Below are 26,754 nucleotides of genomic sequence, written 5' to 3'. Positions count from 1 at the left end.
CTGCCATTCTGAATGCAGTCACTGTCCTCTCCAGCTTGGCACCAGTGACTTTACATACTGCTGAGTGATTCTGAGCAAACATATGGGACTTTAGTCATAATGGGTATTACATCTTACTGGGGATGTAAGACTGTTGATGCTTTATATCAGCTGGTAAAAAGGCCAGTTTTAAAAAAAAAGCATTCTATAGATGCTTGACCCAATTGAGGGTCATCTCTTGGTTAGTGAACCGAGGAAGAAGATGCCTGAGCTTCCTCCTTCCCTTGAACTCCAGAAGACTTGGTGGGGCTTCGGGAGAATGCTTAAGTTCACCTATAGCCAGTGACCTTTGAGGGCTGTATGGCCTTCCTCCCCTTTCACCTGACTTCTGAGGAAGGACAAACTGAAGTTACACGTTGCCTTAGAGATGACAATCAATGCCCGGAGCAGCAGAGCCCATCCCTGACACCTCTGGCCAGGAGAACTGCTCCTGGTGTGCCGGTGGGCAGCTGCCATTTTCCATCCCACAGACGGCCCGGCGAAGAGGTCAGCGCAAAATCCTCTGAGGTGCTTCTGCAGTTGAGTCTGTACCGCCTTAAAATAAAACACGTTGATCAACAAGAATGTCCTCCGGCTCTCCTAAAGGTTTTGGGCTTGAAATGCCCGCGAAAGGGGCTTCTTTCCCCAGCGTGTACTCTGGCGGCACGGCGGGCTCCTCGATGAGGGGAGGCACTCCGCCAGCGGGAACAGAACCGCCAAGAGCCGGCGCATTTTCTGTCACGTTTTTAAGGCCCCGAACCGTGAGGAAGCCGGAGTCCCTGCTCGCACCTGGAGCTCGGCTGATCCCCTTGGAAGACCAGGCAGGCGCTGCTCCCCCTGCCCGCCCTCCATAACCAGGCCGGGATTTTTAATCAAAGGCCTTATTGCCGAGGAGGCGGCTGAGCGGAACCGGGCCGGGGAACGGCGGCGGCTGCTCCCCTCGGCTCGGGGCAAAGCCCGGAGCGATCCCCGGCCGGCAGGGCGAGTCCGCCCGGGACAGCCCAGCCGGGGCGGCCACAGCCCGCGGGCAGCTGCGCGGCGGCCGCGCCACTCCCGCCCTCTGTCCCCGCCGTATCCCTGGGTCCGCCCGTATCCCTGCATTCCCTGCTGCAGCATCCCCTCCTCCCCTCAATCCCATCAGTAGCGGCGGCCCGGGCTCGGCTCCCCGCGCTGCGGCGGCGCTCGGCGGCGGCTCCCCCCGCCGCGGCCGCCATGTTGGGCTGCTGCGCGCTTGGCGGCGGCTGCCGCGTGTGACCGCGGGGGGAGGGAGGGAAGGAGGGAGCGGCGGGGAGAGGAGGGCGCGGAAGCGGAGGGAGGGAGCGAGCCGGGGAGGGAGGGCGCCGCCGCTACCCCTCCCCGCCGCCCCGCGCACGCACACACACACACACACACCCCGCACACGCACCGCCCGAGGATGCCCTTTGCCCGGGGGGGCGAAGCCGGGACACCATCGCGCCGCCGGGAGTGAAGCCGCCGCCGCCGTCGCCGTCGTCGGGGCCTCCCGGCCCGCAGCGTGCGGCCGGAGCGGAGACGCCGGCGCTTTCCCTCCGCCCCAGGACGCGCACCGGGTGGAGGACGAGGAGGAGGAGGAGGGCGCCGTCTCCGCAGCAGCAGCAGCCGCCGCCGCAGCCATGGGAAGGATTTGACAGGGCTCGGAGCGCTTTTGCCGGTGTGTCGGGGCGCGCGTCCCGCCCGCCGCCCCTTGGCGCAGCGGAGGAGAAGGGGGCGACAATGAAGACTTTAGTTTTTTTGAATCACTGAAAAGCCTTAAAAGGAGACTCGGTAAGGAGGAGGAAGGGAAAGGCTGCCCGGGGCAGGACGTGGCTGCGCCCTGAGGAGGGGGGGCTGCGCCCCACCCCGCGCTGGCCGCTGAGGCGCTGCCGGGCCCGGGGGGCGGCGGGGGGCGGCGGGGCTGCGCGGCCCCTCATCCCTGCCTCGCTCCTGCCGCTGGGCGCCCTCCCTTCTGCTGCCTTTCGCTTATGTAAATACCTAAATACATCTGTTTTTCCCTTCCCGGCCGTCCTGGGAAGCGGAACCGGAGGGGCTGTTAGCCCGTGGTGCTGCGGCGGGGCTCCTCGCAGGATCGCGCTGCATGATCTGCATTGGGAATGAAGGAGAAGACCTTCTTAAGTATATAAGTGCGTGTGCCCGTGCACGCGCGGTGAAATCGGTGTCAGGCAGTCTCAGTTGAATTCGAGTGCAATTATTATTGTTAAAGCATCAGGAATGCCCATATATGTTTTTGCCCCGCTTCTTACTATGGCTGTTAATTTTTCTTTTTTTTAGGATAACTATTTTCTTCTCTTAAATGACATGCATACACAGATATCCACACTGTATGTGTGTGTCTGAAACTCCAAGGGTTTAGTTTCAGGCTGGGATCACCGAGGTGGGCTGGCAATTAAGGACTGCCACAGTTTGACACTTGTTAAAAATACTGTTGACTTCTTTTTAAACGACAAAACCCTCAAAAGTTTTTTTTGTTGTTGTTGTTGTTGTTTTTCTGACAAAGTAATAATAATCATTAAAAAAGAAACCCCCAATGCAAACTGAAACAACCATGTCTGGAGAAGTGCGTTTGAAGCAGTTGGAGCAGTTTATTTTGGATGGGCCAACACAGACTAATGGGCAATGCTTCAGTGTGGAAACCTTGCTGGATATACTCATCTGCCTTTATGATGAATGTAATAATTCCCCTCTGAGAAGAGAGAAGAACATCCTTGAGTATCTGGAGTGGGGTAAGTTTGAATGTGTTTATTTTGTGTACATCCGTCCATGTTCCTGTCTGCTTTGTATAATGTCTCTGTTATTTATGTGTGAGAGGGGATTGTTTATAACTCAGTGTTTTACTGGGAAGTGTTATCAGTTTCACTGTATTTAAACCTGGTGGTGGTGTTAAAAAGAAATCTCTGTTGGTTTTTTTGTCTTTGAGGTATGCATGTAAAACATGCTTCATATTTTTTATTCTTTTTTGACATGGATCAGGCTCTTGTATTCGAAGCATATTTGTTTGTCTTCAGGCCCAGCTGTTGAGTTTTATATCCTAAAGTTACTGGCAATACGGAATGGTGAGGGATAAATTCTCTGATGCCTGGAAAAATATCAGTGCACAATCCTCTGATTTGCTTCTGCAGTTGAAGCCATACTCCTTTAGAATAAAGAAAATCCTTCAGCTTTCTGAAATGAAAAGGGTTTGAAACATCTGTGAAGATGGAGAAGATGACATTCGGTTCTTTAATGCAAAATTGTTGCTGACTTAAGTAGATTGGTTTTTTCATCAGGAAAATCAAAGTTGAAAAGTAGAATGAAAGTCTGTGTGTCCTTGGCAGACTTTTTATTTTGTGGGAGATAGGGTATTAGTAGATTTTTAAAGGAAAGCAGGTGAATGATATTGTGCCAGTTCTTCTTAAGTTGTCACAGAACTGGTTGACTCGATTTTTTTTTTTCTTTTTAATTCTCTTTCTTCCTCCTCCTAAACTCGGATGTAAACCAGGAGATGGAGTCGGACACAAGAACCTTGATGAGAATGGTTACTCTATCTGAGCTTCAAACTTCAAAGTCATACTGCACTTCTGCTTTTGCATACAGAACCATTTACCACATTTGCTTTGTAATAAATACATCAGCAGACCTCCTTTATTAAAAAAAGCATATTTTTGAAATTCGTAACAGGCATTTGATTAATTAGGTGTTTGAGCTCTTCAAAATGAAGTCGCTGAGGAAAGACATTGTTTTGATAACTGATCTAACAACTTGAGGCTGATATGTGTGTGTTTTATTTTCCTGCTCCTCTCTGTAGTCATACTGACATCTAAAGGACATCTGACTCAGTAATTAAGCTTCTTGTAGTGTTCATATTGCACTGTTTTTTGTTTTCTTATTATCTGGAGGAACAGGCTATAATTAATGCATTCTAGCTAAGGAGGAAATAGTAATTAAAAGTACTTCTGAAGAATCTTGCCTCTCAAACTGTCACTGGCATACAGAAGCTGTGAAAGACTGGGAAAATATGATGGCTCCAAGGGTATTTTCTATGCAGGAACTTAGTGTAGTCTGCAGTGCATCTAGCCAGCTGATACCCTGTAAGTAATAATAATAATAACCAAGTTAACCATATCTAGATGATCAGAGCAACAAGGTGTTTAGGACCCATTGTATTGGGTGCTGGTGCATTCACTGGTGGTTGTTTGATAGGTAAATGCATCATTGCAAGGCTCTTGACAGTACCTGAATATTTTTGTAATAAGCTTTCCTGTCTGCTGATGGAAATAATACACTGTTTTGGAAAGGCTGGACTGGAATAAGGTTTCTTGCTGGCCTATTTTTCCTGCTATTTTTCCACTCTCGTGCTCCAGCTGTGCCGTAGCAGGACTCTTAGGCTTCAGAGAAGACCAGTTGCTCCCGTTTCCAGGGCTGAGTTGCTGTGCTCCTCTGTCTGCTCCCAGCTCTGCTGTCCAGGCTTCTGCCCTGGGAGCTTTTTCAGGAGGGTTTGTGAGGTGATGTGGAAGAGCCAGTGGTTGCTTGTTTCCTGCTGGTGGAAGTGCCTGTGTGAATGATGTCTTTATCCTGCAAACACTCCCAGGAGTGTCTCTCCTCTGAGGGCCAGCCTTCCTAGTGAAACTGCTGGTCTCTGGCATTCCTCTTGGGATCAGGAGTTGGCAGAATCAGGCTCTTGGAGAGGTCGGGTACCCTCCAGTGCTCTGGTGCAGTGGAGTTACTGAGGGTACCCTGTGCTTTGATAATCACAACCTCTCCTATCTCCCTCCCCAGAAGGAGAAACAGTGCAAGTGGTTGATTAGAAAGAGGTTATATGTGGTTTCAGAGTCAGAGATGTGCTGAGTAGTGGCAGAAGTGGAAGGCGTGCAGCCAGAAATCATGGACTCTGCCCACACCTCTCTGAAGGACTCAGTGTTGAAGTACTTTCAGCTCGGTTTTTTCAGCTTCTCTATTTGAACAGCAGGAAAAATAGCACAAATTTTACACCAGGGAGTTCTGAAAGTTGCTGCATGGGAAGCGCTCTTGGTTTTGAATGTACCATATAAACCAGTATGTATTAATTTATTTTTCCCATCAGTGGAATAAAACTTGGGGCCTGGTATATCTACTGGTGGATGTCAGTTGGATGCTGGCATTTTGTGAGTTTCTGCCAAACATCCACAGGTTTGCTTGATTACTATGTAGAGTGCAATCTGAATGTATTGGAACTGGTCAGGGAACTGGTATGAACTGGTATGTTTGTGTGTTTACAAAATGCAGAGTACAAATTTACTCCTGAGAACTGATTGTCATCTTAAACTGCCTTTTTTTAAAATAAAGTATGCTTCTTAGAAGCAAGTAAGATTTATTTATATGGTCTGTTAATTTTAAGAAAAAGCTAATAAACAGCTGTTCAGTGATCACAGATTCCTGTTGAGCAGCAAATAATTTTTTTTTGCTTTTCAGCAGTGTAGTTTTGAGGTGTTACTGTTTGGTTTTATGGAGGGTTTGAGCTGAGGTTGCATTTGTGGGTGTGTATTTTTATACAGACTGTTCTGGTCTGAGATGTTATCTGCTGTATTTCATGTAAGACTGAATCACAATCTGATTTTTTGGGGGAAAGGTTTAGGAGGTATTCTACCATGGAAGAGCTTAATGACAGCCATGTGACTGCTGCTATATTTAGGAGAACTAAGAAGCTTCATGTTCTAGTACTTAGATCTTTTAGGACTACTTTATGAACTTGTAATCTAGAACTATAACTTACTTAAAAATGAATCAGGGTAAAACTATTGAGATCTGAACTAATTGTTCTTATTTTTTATTTGATACTGCAAGTTTAACTCAGCAAGTGGAGAAAGTAAGGTCTCTAGAATGTGAAGCTGAGTTTTAAATTTTTGCAGGATTTCAGTCTTCTTTGATGCTTGAAATGACGTTAGACTGGTTGGAAGTGTCATGTTAGCTTTTGTATGATTCAGAAGCTGCTTTGCTTCTAAAATCCCATCTTTGGCTTTAAATGAAAACACAATTGCTTTCCCTATGCTTATACAGTATTAGTTTTGTGCCTTGTTAATAAGATGTCTTGATTTTGTTTTTTATGTTACATAAGTATCTTATATGCTAACACAGCCATGGAAACAGCCATTGTGTTTGTGTTCTGAGGGTTAAATCAGGGCACACTTTGAGATAACAGGAAGAAACTGGAACATTTAGATTTGGTTTGTTCTACGTATTCGATGCTAGTTTTCATTTTTATCTCTATTGATAGTTGTATTTGTGATTTAGAAAAGGACTTGTCTAATTATAGCAACTGGAGCTTACCAGAAAAAGCTGTTGAGAATTCCAAGCACTTTGCTTTTTCTTTTCTACTTGTGTGTGAGTTGCCATGCTGACGCAAGAGTGTAAGGGAGGTAACAAAGGCTGATAAGGTGAACTTGAAAGAGAGCTATAGTGATAAAAATAAGCTTTTGGGGATGTTTTGGTTCTGGGAAAACTTTCTTTCTAATGGCTCCAATTTGAATTGCTTTTAAAAAGAAACTATGAACAATGTTATATGGGATATCTTGAAAGAGTAGTAGAATAAACCTGAAAGTGTGTGGATGAAGCAAGGGAAGATGGAGGGCACCAATAATACACCAATTCTGGTGAGGTCAGTGACTTGATTAAATCTGTGCTTTTGTTGGAAAAATGTAAACTAGCCTTTAGTAAACTTTTTGTTTGGTTGGTTTTGTTCAGTTTGTTGTTGTTTTTGTTTTATTTTTGTTGGGTTTTGGTTGCTTGGTTGGTTTTTCCTGCCAAAGAAAGCTTTGGAAGATGGATTAAATTGTTCTCATTTCATCTTTAGTAGAACTGAAATGTGGGGTGTTTGTGCAGTGCTGATATGGTCAAACACTAGACTCTCATCATTGGTCTCATACTTCTGTTATTCAGTTGTGCAGCATCTTTCTGGATATTGAAAATGGTTCTATCAGCATACAACCAATTTTTCAAGGCAGAGTTGTGGAGAGGTCTGTGGTATCCTTCTGCTGTTCTCTCTCATGCTTTTTCTTGAGAAAAATGCTAAGCCTCTTTTTGAGCTAGGTTTGGTTTTGCATATTGGTCACAAAAGAAAACAAAACCTTGCCTCTAGGCTTCTGCACCTCTTCTTTCTTATTTATTGCTAGATAGATTCTAAACAAAATCACAGTCATTTTCAGCTGTGAGTTGCTTATATTTTGTTTTTAAAACAGATTGTTGAAAAAGAAATGTTCATTTAGGTTCTATTCTTAGCAGACAGTAAAAGACTCAGTAATAAACTTTTCCAAGTTTTTGTTGTTTTGGTTGTTTTTTAAAGTAGACTTTGGTGCTCACTACTTAGCAACCCATTAGAAATATTTTTCTTTTCCTAATTGCATTCTAAAAGGTATCAACTTCTTTTTATTCTGGTCAGAAAAATTTGAATACCTCCTGGTGTGACATAAGCAAAACCAGTTATTAAGTTCTTTCTGGGAAAGAATGAGCATCTTGCTTGTCAAGGCCATTTAATGTGCTTAGGCATATTCCTAATTTCAAGTGTGAGTTGTTTCGTTGCTCGCAGCTGAGCCATGGGAGCTGCTGGGGCTCCATCAATGTAGAAGGCATTGTGGCATTCTTGACACATACATTTCTGACACTGTTTACGGTAACACTTTACTGCTTATTTTTGTAATCTGTTGTTTCTGTTACACAGCTGCAGCCAACAATTAAATGGTTTTTATTGATTAGAGCGAAAGAAGAAGGTTCTTCAGTGCTCTCAAATAGAAACGACCTTCAAATCTCTATGTTTAAGAATATGGTGTAAACATCTTTTATACAGATGCAGTTCTAGACCAAATTACTTGAAAAAGAAGGAAACAGTACTTGCAGGGAAATACATAGAAGAATGGTTGCCCGTGTAGTGTTAGGTAGCTCTGTGTTTAAGGTCTATACCTTTTAAATTGTGATTTTCCCCCCACATATATTTCAGTTTTGATTCTTTCCTTGAACACAGTAAACTAATTGCTGTAAGTTTATCAACAGTTCTGATGTGATCAAATGAGCTGTGAGACCATCCAGTTAATTCTGCTTGTTTTTGATTAGTTTCCAGTAGAGTGAGGCATTAATCCACTGTAGCATGTTTATTTCTTTGCACATTTTCATTACACTGTTTGTTTTGTTTTATTTTTTAACCCTTAATTTTAAGTAGAAATAAGTTTAAAGGGTGGTCTTTTTGGCTGTTTTTGTTCTGTTGGGCGGGGGAAGTTTGGAAGTACTCCTTATTTTGGAGCATATTTGGGGTGTGTGTCTTCAGGTTGACTGACTTCTGTCAGTAATGTCCTGTTTGTTGCAAAGGAGTGTGGCTTGCTTAGATAGAAAGCTAACTAATACTTAGTTTCCAGGAATTTTAAAAATGCCTTTATTCTGTACAGAAATTCCTCGCATGCTTTGATCTAATGGGGACAAATGGAGAAATACAATTATATGAGTTAGTCTGCTCAGTGGGCATTATAAACCTCATGACAACACAATAAATTCCCAGTTACTGGGACATATCATGTTTAAGGGTTCATCCGGTAGGGTTTTTTTTTATGGTAAGATCATAACTGTAAAATGTACTGCTGAAGGTGTGTTTGAATTTTTAACCTCTGTGTGGGATAGGAGGCTCTGTGTGTATGCGCCTGATTAAACTCCTTCCTTGTCTTTTGGCTCTTCTCTCCTGGACTTTACTGACGTTTTTTTATAACCTGCAGCATATTATTATATCACAGTTCACTAAAGTATGGATATTGTGCTCCAAAAGCAATGAGCTTAATTGGTCCAATATAGTTCAATTCTTAGAATGTCTATATATCTATTTTCGCAAAGACAGGTAGAAGCTACTGTTCTTTTTTAAGCTCTGCCTTACAGTCATAGATCAGTGTTTGAATCCTGAATAGCAGCAACAAATAACAGTAATTTTACTACTGAGTCATACCTGTGGCTGGAAAGACCAGTGTTGTTTTGAAATTTTCTTATGAATAAATTGCAAATACAGGATTTCGAGATACAAAGTGGGTGTAGGCTGCTATCCTGGAAATCATTTTCCCCATATTATTTTCTGAAAGTGAACTGTTATAAATTATCCTGGATGTATCTTTGAAAAATATTAACCTATTCTTAGCATCCCTAATTGCTTTTATCCTGTAAAAAATTTACAGTCTCCATTTGTGCAGAAAACTTCCAGAAGCAATTAGATCCTGCTGCCAAGCTCTAAAACCTGACTAAAAAAGCTACAGTGGATAGCTGAGGCAGGATTGAAAGAAAAGGTCAGTTTCTAGACTCTTGAAGTTTTATCTTTTGGCAAAACAAGCATTCCTTCCATAAGCATTTGTACTTGTTTAATTTGATTTTCTTTTTCTGGCTAAACAGCTGGAATATTTTGTTCTAACTTACCTCAACACGTTATTTTTCTAAAATCCTCACTAAGCTCGGGAATGCCACTAATGTGGGCCAAAATCTTTAAAAAATGCAAGTGATTTAGGTCAGTCATGTGCAATCTTTTGTTAATGACAAGATTTTTATTTCAAATAGTTTAAACATGACATTAGACTTCATAATAACTGCAAAAATCTTCTATTCAGAGAGGTCAGTTTGCTTTATTTCTAGTAATACAGCCTAATTAGGTTTACTAGTGGTCACCATGGATAAAATCCACATGAGGTATATCCAGACTCCTATGACTTTGTGTTTCATAATTCTTCCTCATCTGTATCCAGACTTCCAGTTTGATTTCAATTAGTTTTGTTACACAATATTGCAGATTTCTTCTATTCTTAGGGATCAGCTACTTAGTGCACCTTCTCTTGGCAACCTTTTGAAAAGCTTTTTGTGGGGACCTTGTAAGATGTTATGGACTGTGGTATTTTTGTAGGCTATTTTGAGGGAAAAAATGTGTTTTGTTCAGCAAACACTTCCATTTAGTGGAAATGTACACTAGTTTTTTTGTAGAGATAAAAAGTGAATTTAGTGTGCCGTTCCAAGTGGGAGAGGAAAAAGCATTTGTAGATGTTAATAACAGTAATTGCATTTCCTTCGAATGTTGTGGGATTAGAACAGCAGTGCTTCTTTGGTCTTTTGTTCAGTTTCCTTTCAGTATCAGTTTGAGGCTTGGAGGACAATGTGGTGGAGGGCCCACAGGTCTCTATTTCTGAGTCCTTCCTCTTTTCCTTCCTCTGTGGTTTTCCATAGTGCTACTCCAAAGCAACTTACCTTCTCAGCTGAGACCTCGTGCACTTCTTCCTTGTTTCCATTCTGTTGCTTTTCATCCCATCTAAATCTCAGTTTGTGTTTCTAATATGATGTGGGTACCCATGGTCTTCCCATGGTGAGAATCTTAGATTCTGGATTTGGTTTGGTATTTTTTCTATGTTTTTCCCTAGTCATCCCAAGCTTTCATGATTTTCTTGTACTGATTCATAATATAGAGATTGTTTGTGGAGAGTAGTAGCAAAAAGTTGTCACCTGTGTGAAAAATACCCACAGGTCTTACCCACACATGCATCTGTACAGTGTTTTCCTGTAAACACCCTGTACATTTCTTATTAGATCAATTTATTTACTAGTGCTAATCATTTTGCCTTGTTAGCTTTTGTGGAACTGGAGCCTGTTTGTTCTGGCTGTGAGTAAGAAGTTGTGATCTCTTTCACAACTTAAGGATGAAACTTAAGTGAGAGTATAGCTTTGTCATTTTAGTACCTGAAACTAAAATAGAAAAAAGTGACAGGAAGGGTAACAATTACTTTTGTCTGCCCAGTGGTTTAAGAGAATGTCGTTCGTGCAATGGAGACATCACAGTCCCAAGGTATTTCCTGCTCTTGCTCATTAAAGTTCTTTCACCTTTACCACGCTGCCTTTTGTAAATAAAGCGCTGTGTTGTCTGAATGTTTTGCAGGACACATAGTAACAGGAGGAGGAGGAGGAAATAGAAGTCACATTTTGATTGCAACTCACTGGTTTTATCTTGGGTGGGGGCTGACAATGTCTTAAAGGTGGCTAAATCTGCTGATCTTTGTTTTGCTGGTGCTTGTGTGGGCAGAGGGACACGATCCAGTTAGCAACCAACCTGCAAAAGCACGGTGACATCTGTCAGTGTGGTTCTGTGAAGATACTGTAGTGCTGTTTATATAAAAGAAAGAGGCTAGGATTGTGACAGCCCAGACTTCTATGGCTTCATCTACTACAGCTCCTATGCTCCAGGCTGGTTGCCTCTCATATTCTCTCTAGCATACATGGGAGCTACAAATTTGAAACAAATTTTGAGGTCTTCTCTTAGGTATTTGGTGTAGAAATTCAGTGAGCCTCATTTTTTTTTTTTTTCCTCTGTAACAGTATCCAAAACTTTTCCTTCTGCTATGAGAAAGTTTCTAATCATGAAGAAGGATCTTCAACCTAACTGTTTGATTTTGATGATGGTAATTCCTTGCAAAAAGAAAGTGTTGGTCTTGTGTGTTCTGTGGTATTTGGCATGGTATCACTCAGTGTCTTTACACTGTTTTCCTTGTATACTTTGTAACTGAAAGACAAGGATTCTTATGTTAACACACTTGGAATAGTTTCTTTCTATTTCCCCCAACTTTTAGAAAACACATGATGTACTATTTTGTGATTATTTAAAAAGTTCCTTTTATAATTTTGATAGGGACTGACACAAAAGAGACTTGTTTTCTCTCTCAACGGATATGTTAGAGGAAATTATAGGAACTGCTTCCTATGCAAACAGAAATTTGTAGAGAAAACCATGATCATTTTGCTGTTATGTCATTCTACCTCCAATATTCACTATTTTCACCATCACAGCTAGCAGCCACTTCTGGGTAACAAAATATGTACTTCTAAATTTCTGCATCTATATAAAAGTCATAATTTAACTCTTGAAATTAAATTAGTCAGATGGGTTTTTCTGGATCTGTGTAGGCTGGCTAAAAAATGTGCTGTCTATGCCCTTATATGTTACTGGTTTTTCTGAAGATAAGGGATGACTTACTACCTCCATTGATAATGATTTACACTCTGAAAATGCAAACACTATTTAGAGTTAAGATTACCAAGAAAAAATTGTATACAAGGTGTATTACCACAGCTAGTGTGTATTATTTCATTAATGTGGGATTTTTTTGTTCACTTTATCCTTGGGTAACACTGACTTCAGAGAAGATGATCTGGGAACCTGTTGCTTTTGGTGGTGTAGCTTCTTAGCTACTGCAGTTACAGAGTATCTGTGCAGTTACACTGCTGAGTATGTGCCGCAGGAGCTGATGGTGACTCCTGAAAATGTCTCTTCCTGGGTGATTTAGCAAAGATGTAATCTGATTTTATCAGTAGTAGCCTAGTGCTTAAACTTTCTGGGAAAGAACAAAAGTGTGCAGCAGGAGGAAGGAGCTGATGACTTGCTGTCTAGCTATACTCTTCTTGAATTTTTTACATTCTTCTCCAAAGCTAAGATCATTTAATGGAATTTGTATTACTTACTGACAGTATTACATTCACTTTGTGGTCCTTGGCACTAGCAATAGGAGGGAGTCTCATCCAGTAAAGTCTTGATATTAGTACTTAAAAATTTGTTTTAATTTCACCGTTACATTTTCTTGATGAGAAAGCAAACCTGTCTAAAGAGGTTTTGCTTTATCTTGGTCAGGTAGTTCATGTTGTCAGTAAATGTATTTAACCATGTGTATGATCATAGTTAAAATTACAAAAGTTTCTACCTGAGATGTTGCTGGCCATTGATTAGTTCTAAGGCATCAATGCATTCAGCTCTTAACCAGGCTGAATTTGTGGCACTAAGATCTTCTGTTTGCATCAAAGTGTCGTATGATTATTCAAAACTTGAATAATTTCATTTCATGTGACCTTGTGATTTTTTTTCTCCATCTACCTTAATTAGGAAGTGGAGTGTTTATTGGTAATTCTTGCTGATGACAGGTAATGATCAGCAAAATGAAATTTTACACTTTAAGACTTAGGCATTAATCATATATAATTCTGTCTCTAAAATAAAGTTTCTTGTCTTGTTTCCTTCACTTCAGAGAGGGTTTCCATCTTTTGGGGATTTCTTTTTTTTTTTTTTTTTTTTCCTCCAACTAAAGGAAACAATTTTTTCTAATATGTCACGGTCAGATGAGGTTGGACCAAATTAATTCATGTGTTTGGGACAAGTATTTTTTTTAGAAGTTTTGATCTTATCCCACTGATTCTTAAAGCAGTAAAGAAAACTTGATGACTGCTAGATTTGTGTGGCACTTTTGTTAACGTTAGGCTGTCATTTGTTGCTGCTTTTACTTTAGATTTTCAGTTTTTCTCGGACAGACCTTCTCCAGCTCTCTGTGTTCTGTCCCTGGCATGTGAAATCACTCTTACAGTGACAGGGTGTAAAGGTCGTTCTTAGCATGGTTCCAGCATCAGGGGTACAAATCCATTTCGTATGGGAGACATCAGAGGAAGTTTGCAGGAGGTGGAAGATGGTAAATTAAGTAATTTTGGCAAAGCTACAGGGATTTCTTCTTGGTATCATTGTTGTTAATAATACCCCCCCACACACACACAGACCCCACCTCACCATCCTAAAAGCTTGGGGCAGAATTTTCATTGCCTTCAAGAGAAGCAGGGTCAAACTGCATGTTTGAATTCAGCATAATAACTTACACAGAGGTTTGGGGTCTTTGTGTGTGTGTGTTTGTAAAACACAGTGCAGAAGAGCTGCATTGCTGCTACTACCTGATGGCCCTTCTCAGAGAATTTTTCTCAGACATGAGTAGTTGAAGTCTGTAAATGTGCTGCTTGGTGACATTTTCAGACTCACAGTTTAAACATAAGCCTTGACAAATAAGCCCAGATTCTCTTCTCTCTCTTTGCCTTAGTGTCTGTCTCAAACCATATTTTTCTATGCCAGGCACTTAAAGACCTAGGTGCTATTTTCCTTGGTACTTTTTTCTTTTTGAGAGAAAAGCAGCCTCTCCACTGAAAGGCCATTTCCCAGGTGGTGTGTCAAGATTTGAGAAAGTTTAGACATCTGAATGGAGATAGATTCATCACATGGGAGGCATTGACTTTAATAGCTATGAGCCAAAATTGTTTTGTCTGTCTGGTAGAAAGAAGAAGGCATCTCTAAGCCTAATTTTGTGCTCACTTAATGAAGATAAGCATGATGGTAATTCACTGATGCCCTCATGATACTATAGCAGTTCATATTTGCTGCTGAGCTTCTAAAGGAAGCCAAACGATCTGAGGGCATTAACTGGTTAAGTATTTAAAACTATACTTCAATTACTTTAGCTTTTTCTAGATGTCAAGAGAGAATATTTTCTTCATTTTGCTTCACTTTTTTTATAGTATGCTTTTAAAATATGTGTTTATTTCCTGGTTGTGCGGGTTGTAAATATACTTTTTTCCTTTCAATTACTTTCCTGGTGAGAAGATAATTTACAGTAATATTGGGTACTTGCGTATATTGCCTTGAAAACCTGTTTGAGAAAAGTACATGGTCATTAGCATATGAAATATCTCTGCAAAGAAATGGAGCCATAGCTGTGTGTTGTGAAGGTGATTTAAAAATTCAGTGGAAGAACAGTTTCTAGGATCTAGGTTTATATTTGTGTTCCTTCCAATTTAATTTTTTTCTTCAAAGTTTTTTGAAATGTTTGTTGTGGAAATCCTGAAGGTGTGGGTGGTTTGTAACTTCTGTGTCTTTAAGGGCTTTATTTATTTGCTTAAATTTTCAGTCTGCTGTTTGGGTAGCCTTTATAATCTTATTTCTGTGATCTTGTTGCTGTGATGTCCTCTTTCCTCCCTCTCCTGTACCTTCAGCATTGTACAACTTGAAGCAGTGGCAATTGTTTTATTTCTCAGAAGGGAAGTGCTCTTTTCTGCAGTGGTCAGGTGGATGCTTGCCAGAATTGTGTTTTGAGCAACTGTTTGTGTGTGTTGAACTTGGACCTCCATAAAAATTAATCTTGCAACTCATACAGTGGTTTGTTAGTACCTCACCTTTTCAAAGTCCTTCCTGCAGCCCCGTGATATGCCTGCCACTGGCATTTCAGAGAAGTTTTCCTGGAGTGTCATGTCTTACATAAATTGAAATGCATACATTTAAAACTTGTCTCATATTTCCTATTTGTGGAATAGGTTTGCATTGTCTCCTGCTGCATGTTAGGATTTAGCTTGAGTGGACTTGGAAGAATACTGATGGTCGTGGTGTTGGAGCAAGTAACTGTCAGGCTGCAAAATTCAGATCACTAAAAACTTAACCTGTAAAACTTCATATGCTTTCAGGAAGTCAGACATGTTGTCAACCGAGATAACCAGAAACTCTTTGATTATTATCTTAAACTAATGCTGGGAATTACCTCCTGGAAAGCTGTATCTGCATAGGTATTGCTCAAAAAAGTTTAATTGAAGGTTGAGGAGGGTTCTCTTAAAACCTTCTACTTAATCATCAGTTAAGATGAAAAAGACAGTATAGGTAGGCAGTTTCATAATACTGTCACTCGTGTGGATCAGGAAATTCCCCCTTCCTACCCCTCCTTTTTTTCTGCCTGGTGCGTCTGAGTATCTGCTTCCTGCCTGTTTCCACTGGCACTCGGATATGCCCTGTGAGGAACTGATTTTAAAGCAACTGTGCTAGGTAGAAGTCAGCTTTCTTCAAGAACGGATACTCTGCATATTTTGTTAACTTCGTTTTGGTGTTTACTGCTTAAGAACTTCTGCGCACATTCTGTAGGGTGCCCAGAGGTTGGTTAGTGGTCAGTCTGTTTTTACAGCAACTTAGTCATGACATACCAGAAGAGAAATGTGGAATTTTTCTTTTTTATATAGTACTGCAAAAGAAAAATTCAAGATCTATACATGAGCTATTACTTTGCAGATAGCAACTCTTTCTGAGGCACAGTGTAATTCACGTAGCACATAATGCTTTACATCAGAAGTTATTTATGGGGCAGTTTGTTTAATGAGGGTATTTCTGAGTGTTTTTGCTGCCTCATTATAGTTTGCATTTACTTTGCACAAAAACATTTTGTATGAATTGCTGTAATTTCTTTTTGCTCTGCCAGGTTCAAATGCAAAAGTTCTTCCAGTGTCCCAAGGTAGCTATTTATGATGTACCAAGAACAGAGGAATCAGAGCTGGCATTGAGTCTCTCAGAGTTCTTCAGAGAAAGTATGGCAAGGGTTGGAGTTAGACTTCCATGGCCTTCTGCCATAGCCAGCTCTTGTGCATACTTTTGGACAAGGGGAAGGAATAACTATTCCCCTGCTCTGCTGTTGCACATTTAATATTCCTAAATGCCAGGGATTTGGGGTTCTTATTCTTGATGTGGTACCACAGGACTTTAGAAACTTGCCTCCTTTCTTTTGTGGGTGTGGAAGGTCACCAATGAATTGGTGCTCTGGTGGTAGGCTTACTAAAATGAGTTTGTTTCCTTACTAGTCTGTGGACAGTGGAATTTGGGGTTTTAGTCCAGTTTTGGCTTCATTAGCACATGGATAGAAAATAGTAACTTCTAATGAATTCTTTTATTGTTTAAAGGGAGCTGTCTTGAAAAAAAAACTATTAACGAAATATTAGACTTCAGCCTGACCACATGACATTTGAAATAATGGTCGGTCATTCACACCTTTGTAAAATCAAAGAGAGACTAGTAGTGGGCCTTAAAATTTGTTTTGTTTTGTTTATTTGTATGGAACTGTGATATCTGAATGAAGTGCAAGCTAGTGCAAAACCAGATCCTACATCAGTATTTGTTCTGGAAAGTTGCAATAGCTCATTTGTGGTTTTCCTGCTTGCAAATAATGTAGTTATTCTACCTCCTGCTGAATGTTTTTATTCATTATATGTTTCTGCTGATGAATGTCTCTGCTTCTCTGAACTATATTAAAGAAGAATATAGAGCAAGTTACTTATATTGGTGATTTCTTGAGTTAAATCCCAAACTGCAGAGAAGAATTTAATGTTCTCCTGGAGGTTCTTGAGTCTTTTTTCCCCCTCACTTTTTAATTCCATGTAACAGAGGCAGCTTTCTTTTATGTAGGTTAGTATAGTAAGTCACTTCCATTTTGTGAGCTCAGTACTGTAGTAGGTGAACTGCAGATTAAATGGAGAGTAATTCCTTTACTCCTCCCTTTGAATGCTGTTCCCCTCTTGGTTCTGCCTTTAACTGGTGACTGTGACTGAATGGCCACACACAAAAATCTCCAAGACTTAGTTAGTACAGTCAGTATCTTTGTTTTAAGGTACTTTTCTGCACCAGGCATGATAATAATTTTCCTGTGGGTTGGTTTAGTTCCTCAAAAATGTTTCTGCAGATGATTGCACTGGAAAGGAAGAGGCATGTGTCTTTCTTGTGATTTCATTAACTGCATATGGGGCATAATTTTGGAGCTTATTAGCTGAGAGGAGTAGTTAGGATTTGAAACTTGAAGTAATGCATTATTTTTTTTAATGTTGCTTACAATTGTTGGGAGAAAGACAAACACAAGGAAAATCAACGTGATTATTTTTCTTTCCTTTTTCTTTCAAGCCTGGTAGCTTCAGGAAGGAAGCTTTACCATGAAAAGAGATGTTGATGTGTTGCCATTGCAGTGGTTCTGCAGAGCACTGACCTTCTGGTCGTGTTGAGGGCACTGGCCTCTGCTTAGTGCCTGGACAAGCACAGAACAAATAAATGATAGTTTCAGAGCTGCCTTCCCATGCTTGCTGAGAGTTCTGACTCATCCTTAAAATGTAAGATTTCATCCTGACCTAACCATGAACTTTAAAGCCTCTGCTCCCCTGAGATACGTATTTTACTTTTGAGTGGTTTCAACTTGATGATAGGACAGGTGGGACCAAATCTTGCTTATCTAACTCTCAGAATTATTCCAAGTGTGTTGTACATTCAATATGAGTTGGGCAATGTACAAGGATTATCTTTGAGCTGTTTTGCCTGAGATACTGTTTCTCCTTGATTCAAATTTCTGAATTTGAGGAGTCATACATGAGAGCGTCCCCACTGTCTGGCAGATGTCTTGATCTCAGGCATCTCTGTTAAGACCAGAGGCCAGTCCTACTAGTCATTTGGAAATGCAAGGCCTACGTAATGACTATGTTCTGCTTTTTGATTTTGTATCTGTTGAGGTTTTGAATCCTTCCACACTCACTGGATGTTGAGCATTTTTTGTGCTATTTCAGTGATAAAGATTTACAGTGCAGCTCCACAGTTTGACATCTGCACGCCTTCAGGGAGTGAACTGATTGTTGGGTGAATTATGTCTGCAGTTGCAGCAGAACTGACTTAAGAAGTGAACAAGATGTATTGTGTAACTGTACCTTGCTGAGTGGACAGGAGATTTTTATTTGTCTCTTTCCCAGCCCTGCAACACCAGATTTTAATGGTGTGAGAACGGAGCATGGAATGGCAGTGTTGCTGTTATGATGAAATTGACGTTGTGTTCTTTGTGTACCTGTAAAGTAACCTGGCTGCGTAGTGCTTGAGCTAATTCTGGGTTTGCTTGAAAGCTCAGAGAATTCCTCCAAGCCTGAAACAAAGGATTATGTGAGTATGTTTTACAGTTTTAGCCAAAATAGCTGTATGATGTTGTTTTCCCTGCTTGTTTCCCTCTTTGACCTGTTCTGCATATCCCATAGGACAGTAGGTCTCTGGAAACTTAAGTCATTTTTTTGTTGGGGACTAAGCTGTCAAAGTAAGCTGTTACTTAGTGGATGAATTTGTGGTTTGCTAGAAAGGAAAATGTTTGGGGTTTTTTTCACAAGGGAATTGAATGATGCCATGGAGAATTTTATTTTCTTGCTGGCTGCTACAGAATTGTTTTGTTGTTTTGCTTCTTTTTTTCATATAATGCTGGATATTAACCACATACTTTGCATGTAGCCGGTATTGTGCATTCCTCACCATATGCATCAGTTGGTTGACTTCCTGTGGTTTGATATGAAGAGATACTGAGAACTCTCAGCTGTCACTGAAATCAGTTGGAGCTCTGCTTTAAACTCTAAAGCTCTGTGTAATGCTATGTGCTCTATAAAGTTCGTATATGGATTTCTAAAATTACCAGCTAATATTGGATGACTTATTTTGCCCTTAATTTATCATGTGCCAGTTCCTGTTCTTTTAAAGGCCATAAGATGACTGCTCCTCAAGGGTTGTTTTGAAAGGCAGTATTCTTGCCATATAGGATACGTTTAACAGTTTTTGAGAAGTCACAAGACTTGTTGCACAATAAAAAAGATGGACTGTTTTCAGGAACCACCTGAATATATCTTACCTGAATATTGGAAGAGTTGCAGACTGTCATCATTTGTCTGTCACCAGCCCAAACTTTCATCTCCTTCAGCATTGATCTCTTAGCCCATTCTGGTTGTTTTGGGTTTTTTTGGTTTTTTTTTTTTTTTTTTTCTTTGACACTGGTCCAATGCCAGTTTCATTCCAACAGATTGTCTTTTTGTTCTGTTTCTAACAGAATATTCTGTTAATTGCACATTACAAGGCATGTATATTTACTTCGTTTATTTTTGCAGCTGTAGTTGGTCTGAACATAGCTGATACTATTTTGGAAGACAACTTCTGTTTTGGAAGAGATGAGTAGGATTTTTCTGAATTAAAGTGGGGTGTCATGGAGCTACTGGTAGACGTGGAAAGGGAAAAATCTATATAAAAGAAGTGGTGACAAGTTGCCTTTGGCTTCGTCTCAGTGTCACTATGGTTTGTAGAAAGCTAAGGAGGGGGCGTGCTATGCTTAAAATAAGATTGTCTGTGTGTTAAAGAAGTAAGAGCGCTTTAGAGCACATGTTCAGGATTCCTGTAGATTCAGTGAGAGTGTGTAAATGTATTTAAAGGCATCCAGAGAGGGATCCTGTCTGCCTGAATTAGAGGATTTCTGGCATGTGCTTTCCCAGCCTTTATGGGAGCACAGTTCAACTTTTGTGTGGTGCACCTGTCAGTTTGCCTCATATAAGGTTTGGGGTTGATGCTGTTGTGGCTTGAACACCCAAAGGTGACTCTAAAGCCACAGTTCCAAGTATTTTTTCCCTTGTTCATTTGAGGAAGGGGTTATTGCAGGGACACACTACAGCTGCATCATGTTTCAGTGTTTAAGTGTACCTCAGCCAGTAGGGAAGGAAGGCAGTGTTTCAATTCCAGTTCCAGTCACTTGTGGCTAGACCACAGCATCCAGGCTCCGAGATAAAGGACATTCTGTATTGTTTCTGCTTCACCATTTTTGGGAAAAGAGCACTATGTTTTCTTTCTCCTGTGGTCAGCTTTGTACTAGGAACATACTTTTCCAAATGTTAAATTAAGAAGCAGCAGTTTGTCTTTCCAAAATCCAAAGTTTTCCTTTTTATTCTTTCCCCTTTTAAAATCTAACTGCTACAGAACAAAAAACAAAGCAAGCTGCTTTTCAGTTAATCATATATTTAAAGGTGCACCACTGTCATTGTGCTTTGTGTATGATTTAGGAAGATCTTTCCTTTAGACATAGATATGGGCATTTTGAGCCCTTTTTTTTCTGTCTTGGTGGATGCACTTCTAGCCCTGGTACACCTGCTCAAATTCATACAGTGCTGAATAGAGAAATAAAGCCTTTAACAGAGGTAACTGAGAGAATACCTTTAATAATGTCCAAGTCCTTAATCCTTACCTCCATGCTCTTTGGAGAAAGGAAACAAACAGGATACAGATTATGCTTTTGACAGTGTTCCCATGTCACTCTTCATCAGCACTGTGTGTTAGCTGAAGTTTCCTTTGCCCCTGATGAGTCAATACTGTTGTCTTTTTCAGACCCTAAGCTTGGAAGCTTGTACATCCCCACCCAAATTTGAGATCTCTTTGGGTAAAAACTTGCTTTTAAGCACATTAAAAAAAGATAGAGCCTTAATGCTAGTGTTGCATACTCCATCATCCACGCTGAAGTTCCTGGCATTCTGTTTGTATTCAGTGTGGAAGTGGTGCTGTCCCTGGGGAAGTATAGCTGGTTATGGTGTAATTATAGAGGTGGCAAAAAGGTGACTGGACTTGGCTAATTTGTGCAAAATTATGCAAATCATGTAGCAGATGTAAGCAGGGAAACTCAAGACAGGTTTTATGGGCAAATAAATATGATTTTTCTGCTTGTATTTTCTGGCTACTTTGTTAATAGTAGTCTGGAACCTGAAAAAGCAGTACTTCCATTTAGTCAGACAGTAGATTGGCAGGGTCACAGGGAAATGGTCTACAATTCTTAATGATGGTCTTCGAATTTTGAGGGGCTAGTTTTTTCATATCAAGGTTATCAAATATGGAAAGGAATTGGCACAGCCTTATATTTTATTTCTGCAGTGTTTTGTGGCAGTGTCAGTCCCCGTGTTTGATTCTAACAGTATTCCTGCTAATTACTGTCTCCATCTTTAGCTGCAGAATGCAGGTGGTAGTTGATAAGTGCTTCTCAGGAGTTCTGAGACTTCCTTAGTCTCAGAACTGTTGTATGTGATGGACTTTGGAGAATTTATGTAAAATATAATGTGTAGCCATAAACTTAAGAGTTTAACCTGGATCTCTGTCTTACCTTTCTCTGTTGATAGACTTGGAGGCACAAAGAATCTTTATAACCAGTGGGTTTGTGGAGTAACCAGTAAGTGATGCTCAGGAAAAACTGTGAGAGGCCAGGTCATGGCCTCTGTACCCCAGGTTATGGGGGATTTAAACAAGATGCATATGGAACAACTAAGCCTGTATTGTGCATCAGAGCTGTTTAAGTTATTTTAATCTGCACAAAAATCACCTTTTAAGCAGAGGTTTGTAAGAAATGTTGTGCATTGTTGCTGCCTCCTTAGTTCTGTGAGAAGGATCTAACCTACAAATACACCCATGCTTACCACCCTGAGTGAAGATATTTAGACTATATTTTGGTTATGGGTTTTGGGTTTTTTTCTGACTATAGGCTCGTTTCTGGTAAATATATGAGAAGTGGAACAGGGACAGAATCCAAAAGAAAGCTGAAATGGTTCAAATGTCTTAGCATATCCCTTTGAGGATGGTCCATGTCATATTCTGATGTGTGCAGATGAAGTCAGTGTTTGTAACTATTGTGAATTTCCTAACTGATTTTCATTTGTGGGGAAACAGTAAATCTTGTACTGAAAAGAATGTTTCAAGTTGAAAATTTCTGTTCTTAAGAACAAAGCAAAATCTTCCTAATCATATTTTGCTTTGTTATCCATGAGCTGTGTGAGGTATTGACCTCATTTTTGACTTCACCTGAAGTAAGGGCAAATTGCAGCCTTTCTTCTGTGCTATCTTTACTGTTGATCTCATGCAGTTGTAACAAAGTGATGCGGTTATTGTGTCCCTGTTGATATTTTATAAACAAAATATTGTTTTAAGGAGCACCTATGAAATCTGAGTATTTCAAATTCTTAAGATGCAAAGTTTTTGAAAAACAGTGGAAATGTCAATTGCCATGTGGCAGAGAAGAGGTGATGTGTGTTTTTTGGATGGAAGTTATTCTAGCTCATGTCTATATGCAAAAGGCAGTTACTTCACTAGACTTATATTGAACTTCTGGGTTTAACAAGTACTGAATCATTGCCTGATTAATACTATTTACAAGTCACTCTGCATGCTCAGATATGACTGCAGTATCATGGAAGCTGTCTTAACTAAATGGAACATTTTAAAATTGTTTCTAAGATAAATTGCTGTTTTCTAGCTGTTCTAACAAAAGACAGATGGCTTTTCTGTCACATGTAGCCACTTTCTAATGAAACAGTTGAAGAAATTGATTTTTTATTAGTTTTTTTAGAAATCTTTTGGGCATGTACAGATAGATGAATAGTTATGTGAGAACAAAGCATGGTCCAATATAAAAATGAAGTACTTAGATGTGAAAAATAGATGTTATTAAGTGAGACTTTATATAGTAATGGCTGCTGATCTGCAGTTCATTCAGGTAAAATGGAATTTTCCCTCTTAAAATACAGATATACATTTAAGGCAGACTGTCAGCTGGGCATTTTTATGTGTTTTCTTGTTTCATTATTTTTGAAGGATTGCATTCAAAAATTCTGTAAAGAATTAAAATCTGGGTAATTTATGAATATATTTTGGTATTGGAAATTGCATGGTGGATAAAAAACTGGAGGAAGATGTTGGAACGCTAAAAAAGATATATTATTTTTAGTTCAGAAAAGCTATTCCATCGTGGTGAAATTTAGCTCCAAATGCTCCATGTTCCTAATCAGTTTCCTTTTCAGGAATGCATGGCCATGCTTAATTTGGTTTCTGGAGTTACTCTTGCATTGCAAATGGGCTGCTGGAGGCACAGCTTTCCATAAACAGATTGCAGCCAAGTGGAATTTGATGGTGGGGGTCCAGATAGGAAGTAATTAAATGTTTTAGGTTTCACTCACTTGGGTTCATTTTAATGGATGTCTTTGCTTTTGGAAGCCTGGCCCACAGCATCAATAGATAATATTGAATGAATGGCTATTTCCAAAGAGAGAAAAGAGTGGGGTTTTTTGGTGGTGGTATGATGTTTGATGAGCTTAATGTAAAGGAAACCGAAGTGCCTGCCCACTGACCTTATTTTCTAAATCAAGGCTAATGCTAATGTAAGGTCAATAAAGACACCAAATGGCTGGGCTTTCTTTCAAAAATCCTGTTTTCATATTGTGATGGATGCATGTATTTACAATGCAGTATGGCAAAGCCTTTATTTCAATTCTCTTCTATTTATTGTATATATTAGAAAGGGCTCATCATGGTCTGCTCCCCATGGCTGCAGGGCAGTCCCAGCACCTCTTTCCTTCTTCCTTCCCTGACCCAGGTGCTGGAAGGGCTGTTTCTCTCTCTTTTTTCTTTTTTTCCACCCTCACTTCTCTCTGAATTTGTGTTTTGCTCTTCCGTTGCACACTTCCCCTGAGGTGCCACCAGCGTTGTGGCTGAGGGGCTGGGCAGTGCCCCCACTCCTGACCCCTCCACACAGGCACCCAATGCTCCTTACTCGGTGAAAGTGGTAAGGAGTGGTCAAGAATCCAGGTTAAAGTTGGTTCTGTTACAGTGGTTTAACGATCCCTTCGTAAATTTATAATTAGGCAGGTAGGAGAGTGTAGGTCAAGACGACTAGCACTGAAATTAACTGGTATTAAATTATCTGCATTCCCCACAGCCCTGTGCCCACAGTGCAACAAAACTAGAATTGCAATTGGATGTAGAATTGTAACAAAAATTTATCTTACTAATTCAAGCAACTGAAAGATTTTTTTTCCCTCCCTCTCTCCTTATGATGCCTTGCAGTTCTAGTTGAAAATTGTCTCTTGTGGAATCAACTTTGAACCTTTAGGTCTTAGGTCATTACCTATTAAGATTAAAGTTTGTCGTAACTCCTTTCAGCCTGACAGAGTGAGAGTATGAAGGTTAATTTTTAGAGCTATGAATAGGCTTCACTTTGCCACACTGAGCTGAAATCTGTCCAGTACAAAAGTTTAGTGTTGGGTCCAGGTTCTGGTGCCCTCCTGTTCACTTTGCTGTCCTTTCCTTGGAGGAGATAAACAGCCTTTCTGCAGGGGGGATGTACCCAGTGCTGGTAGTCACCAAACGCTGTCCCTTCTCCACCTGCACATTCAAACAATCTGCCACTGTCACCTCCATTCCTGCAGGCGTGGGGCAGTCCTGGAGGCGAGACTTCCCCAGCTCCTGATGCTTGGATGGGTTTGCTATATCCAGTTACACTCTCAAATGCACCTGTCTGGTCCCTGCTGCGGGCAGAGCCAGCGTCTGGAGGGCTGCTTTGCTATGCACTGGATTTGTGTCAGGCAATACCACTGGTGGTGTTCAGAGGCTGTCTTCTGTCTGGCCCAAGCAGCACCTGATGATTGTGAATCTGAGCAGTCATTAAGTACAGAGCCATTTGCATCTTCTGCTTCCTTTATGGGTGTCCTACTGATAAACAGCAACAGCACAGGAAATATTAAGCTAACCATACTACCTCTAGGACCATTTGCATGCTTGTCAGACTATTTTCCTGACTGTGACCCAGACATAAATAGTTTTTCTAACCTGGTATTTATGATACCAGGTTAGAACTTAAAATTTAGGATGGTATGTGTGGAGTTTTCATTAGCTTTCTATTTTTCAGGCCTGTGAGGGAGTTTTTTACGTGACCAATTTGAGACCAAAGAATAGTTCTGATAGGTGTTAAGTAACTACCAGACCATTTCCTGGTTTTCTGTGAAGTATGTCAGCTGTATTTAAATCCCTTCAGGGCTGATTTTTGGCATGTGAACTATGTTGCTGGTTTGCCCACAAATTAGTCAAAATTAGCTTGCACTGACTGTGGTAGAAGTTAGTTTTTCTCATTGGGAGCAAAGTACATAGACTATAAAACAACAACAACCACAAAATCCTCCTTCTGTCCTCCTGCTCGGTAATGGACTTTTAAACTTTATCTGTTTTAAATGAGGAAATGCTGAAAATGGATGTGAAAAGCTTCTAGACTTGTACACTAGTTAGTTATCGTCGCTTCAAGATGGATGCAAAATTTTTATGCTCAGAAAGCCAAACTTACCTTTCCACCACTGGTCCTTAGAGATAAAGAAGTATTCTGGAATTGTTAATTATAAAAAAGAGTTTTCTGCATTTACTGGAATCATTGTTTTGAAATACAAATTAGCACTTGCTCTGACAACTACTGTGTTCACGAAAACCCTGCAGAGGAATAGGCTGCAGAGCAATTTCTTCTGGTACAGTTGTTTTTAAGTAATCCCTGTCAACACTAGACATCGAAAATGTGAGAGCTATGCCATGGTCTGAAACAGCTGTCAAGTGTAGTTTCTGGCACGGAGCCATCTTCAGATATTCTTGTATCCTGTTCACACAGAAAATGAAGAGATTGTTTTCTTCTGCCTTGGTTGGATTTGTGGTCAGAGGGAAGAGGAAGAAAAGGTCCCAAGTTATAAATTAAAAGAGATTGGTTTAAGAAAGGTGTAAATGAACATCAATCGGTGGCTGCCTTTATTCACATCATGAAGTGCTTTCCTGAGTGCAGGGATGTACTTAAACCACATGCTTTCCTGAATCTGGGTCAAGGCTCCTACTGCTCTTTGAATTTGGGCTAAAATAAGCTCTTCAGTTGGGATCGTGGCAAAGTTCATAGCTATTGCCCAGAAAGTATATTAAAAATAGAGAGATTTAGGTGCTTTCTCTTTTTAATGATCCAAAGGGACAAGGTAAACAGCGGTAAATTTGAGATTTGATTGAAATAGGAAAACAGTTGTAGTAGAGAATTCAGGGAGAATTTCAGGGGGAGCAGGAAGGGAAGTTGTTTCAGGGCACTGGCATGTCTTTTTCTACATACTTGCAGTCTTATCCAAACTGAAATCTATATTCCATTTAGCAGAATTTAATGTACAAAACTGATTTTTCATGGTAGCTAGATGACATCCTGCTGAGACCTGAGCTGATAAGAGAACATAGTGATTTAGATATGTATATGGGCTGCTTTCATGGACTTGCTTGAGTTTAGCAGGATAGTTACAGAATACTCCAGTAGAGGATGTGAAGTCTTACATGTGTTCCTTACTTAAATGATACAAAAGAATCTCTACCAGTAGGTAAATTACATTTAATTCTGGTTGTTACTGGGATTTCGCTCATCCTTTTCATTTTGCTTGAGTTGTAGAAATTAGAAATGGCAAAAGTCTATTAGGGTTAGGCCATCCAGTACATTTCCTTGCCAGTGAGAGATTTTCAGTGGGTTTTTT

The 26,754-nt window shown here is 40.4% G+C and overlaps 1 protein-coding gene across 7 annotated transcripts in view; it reads left to right on the top strand.

The window, feature by feature from the left end:
• The first annotated feature begins 1,318 nt into the window (after nucleotides 1-1,318).
• Nucleotides 1,319-26,754, top strand: part of CDC42BPA (CDC42 binding protein kinase alpha) — a 186,436-nt gene continuing 161,000 nt past the window's right edge. For all 7 annotated transcript variants that reach the window (XM_066316304.1, XM_066316311.1, XM_066316309.1 and 4 more), the window contains exons 1-2: nucleotides 1,319-1,800; nucleotides 2,531-2,756. In XM_066316304.1, coding sequence (XP_066172401.1) covers nucleotides 2,561-2,756 — 196 coding nt within the window. In that variant the 5' untranslated portion in view covers nucleotides 1,319-1,800; nucleotides 2,531-2,560. The remainder of the gene's footprint in view (nucleotides 1,801-2,530; nucleotides 2,757-26,754) is intronic.

This window comes from Sylvia atricapilla, chromosome 3 (genome assembly GCF_009819655.1).
Source record: "Sylvia atricapilla isolate bSylAtr1 chromosome 3, bSylAtr1.pri, whole genome shotgun sequence".
NCBI lineage: Eukaryota > Metazoa > Chordata > Aves > Passeriformes > Sylviidae > Sylvia > Sylvia atricapilla.
Note: the sequence above shows the minus strand (reverse complement) of the source record. Positions and strands in the feature narration are given on the sequence as shown.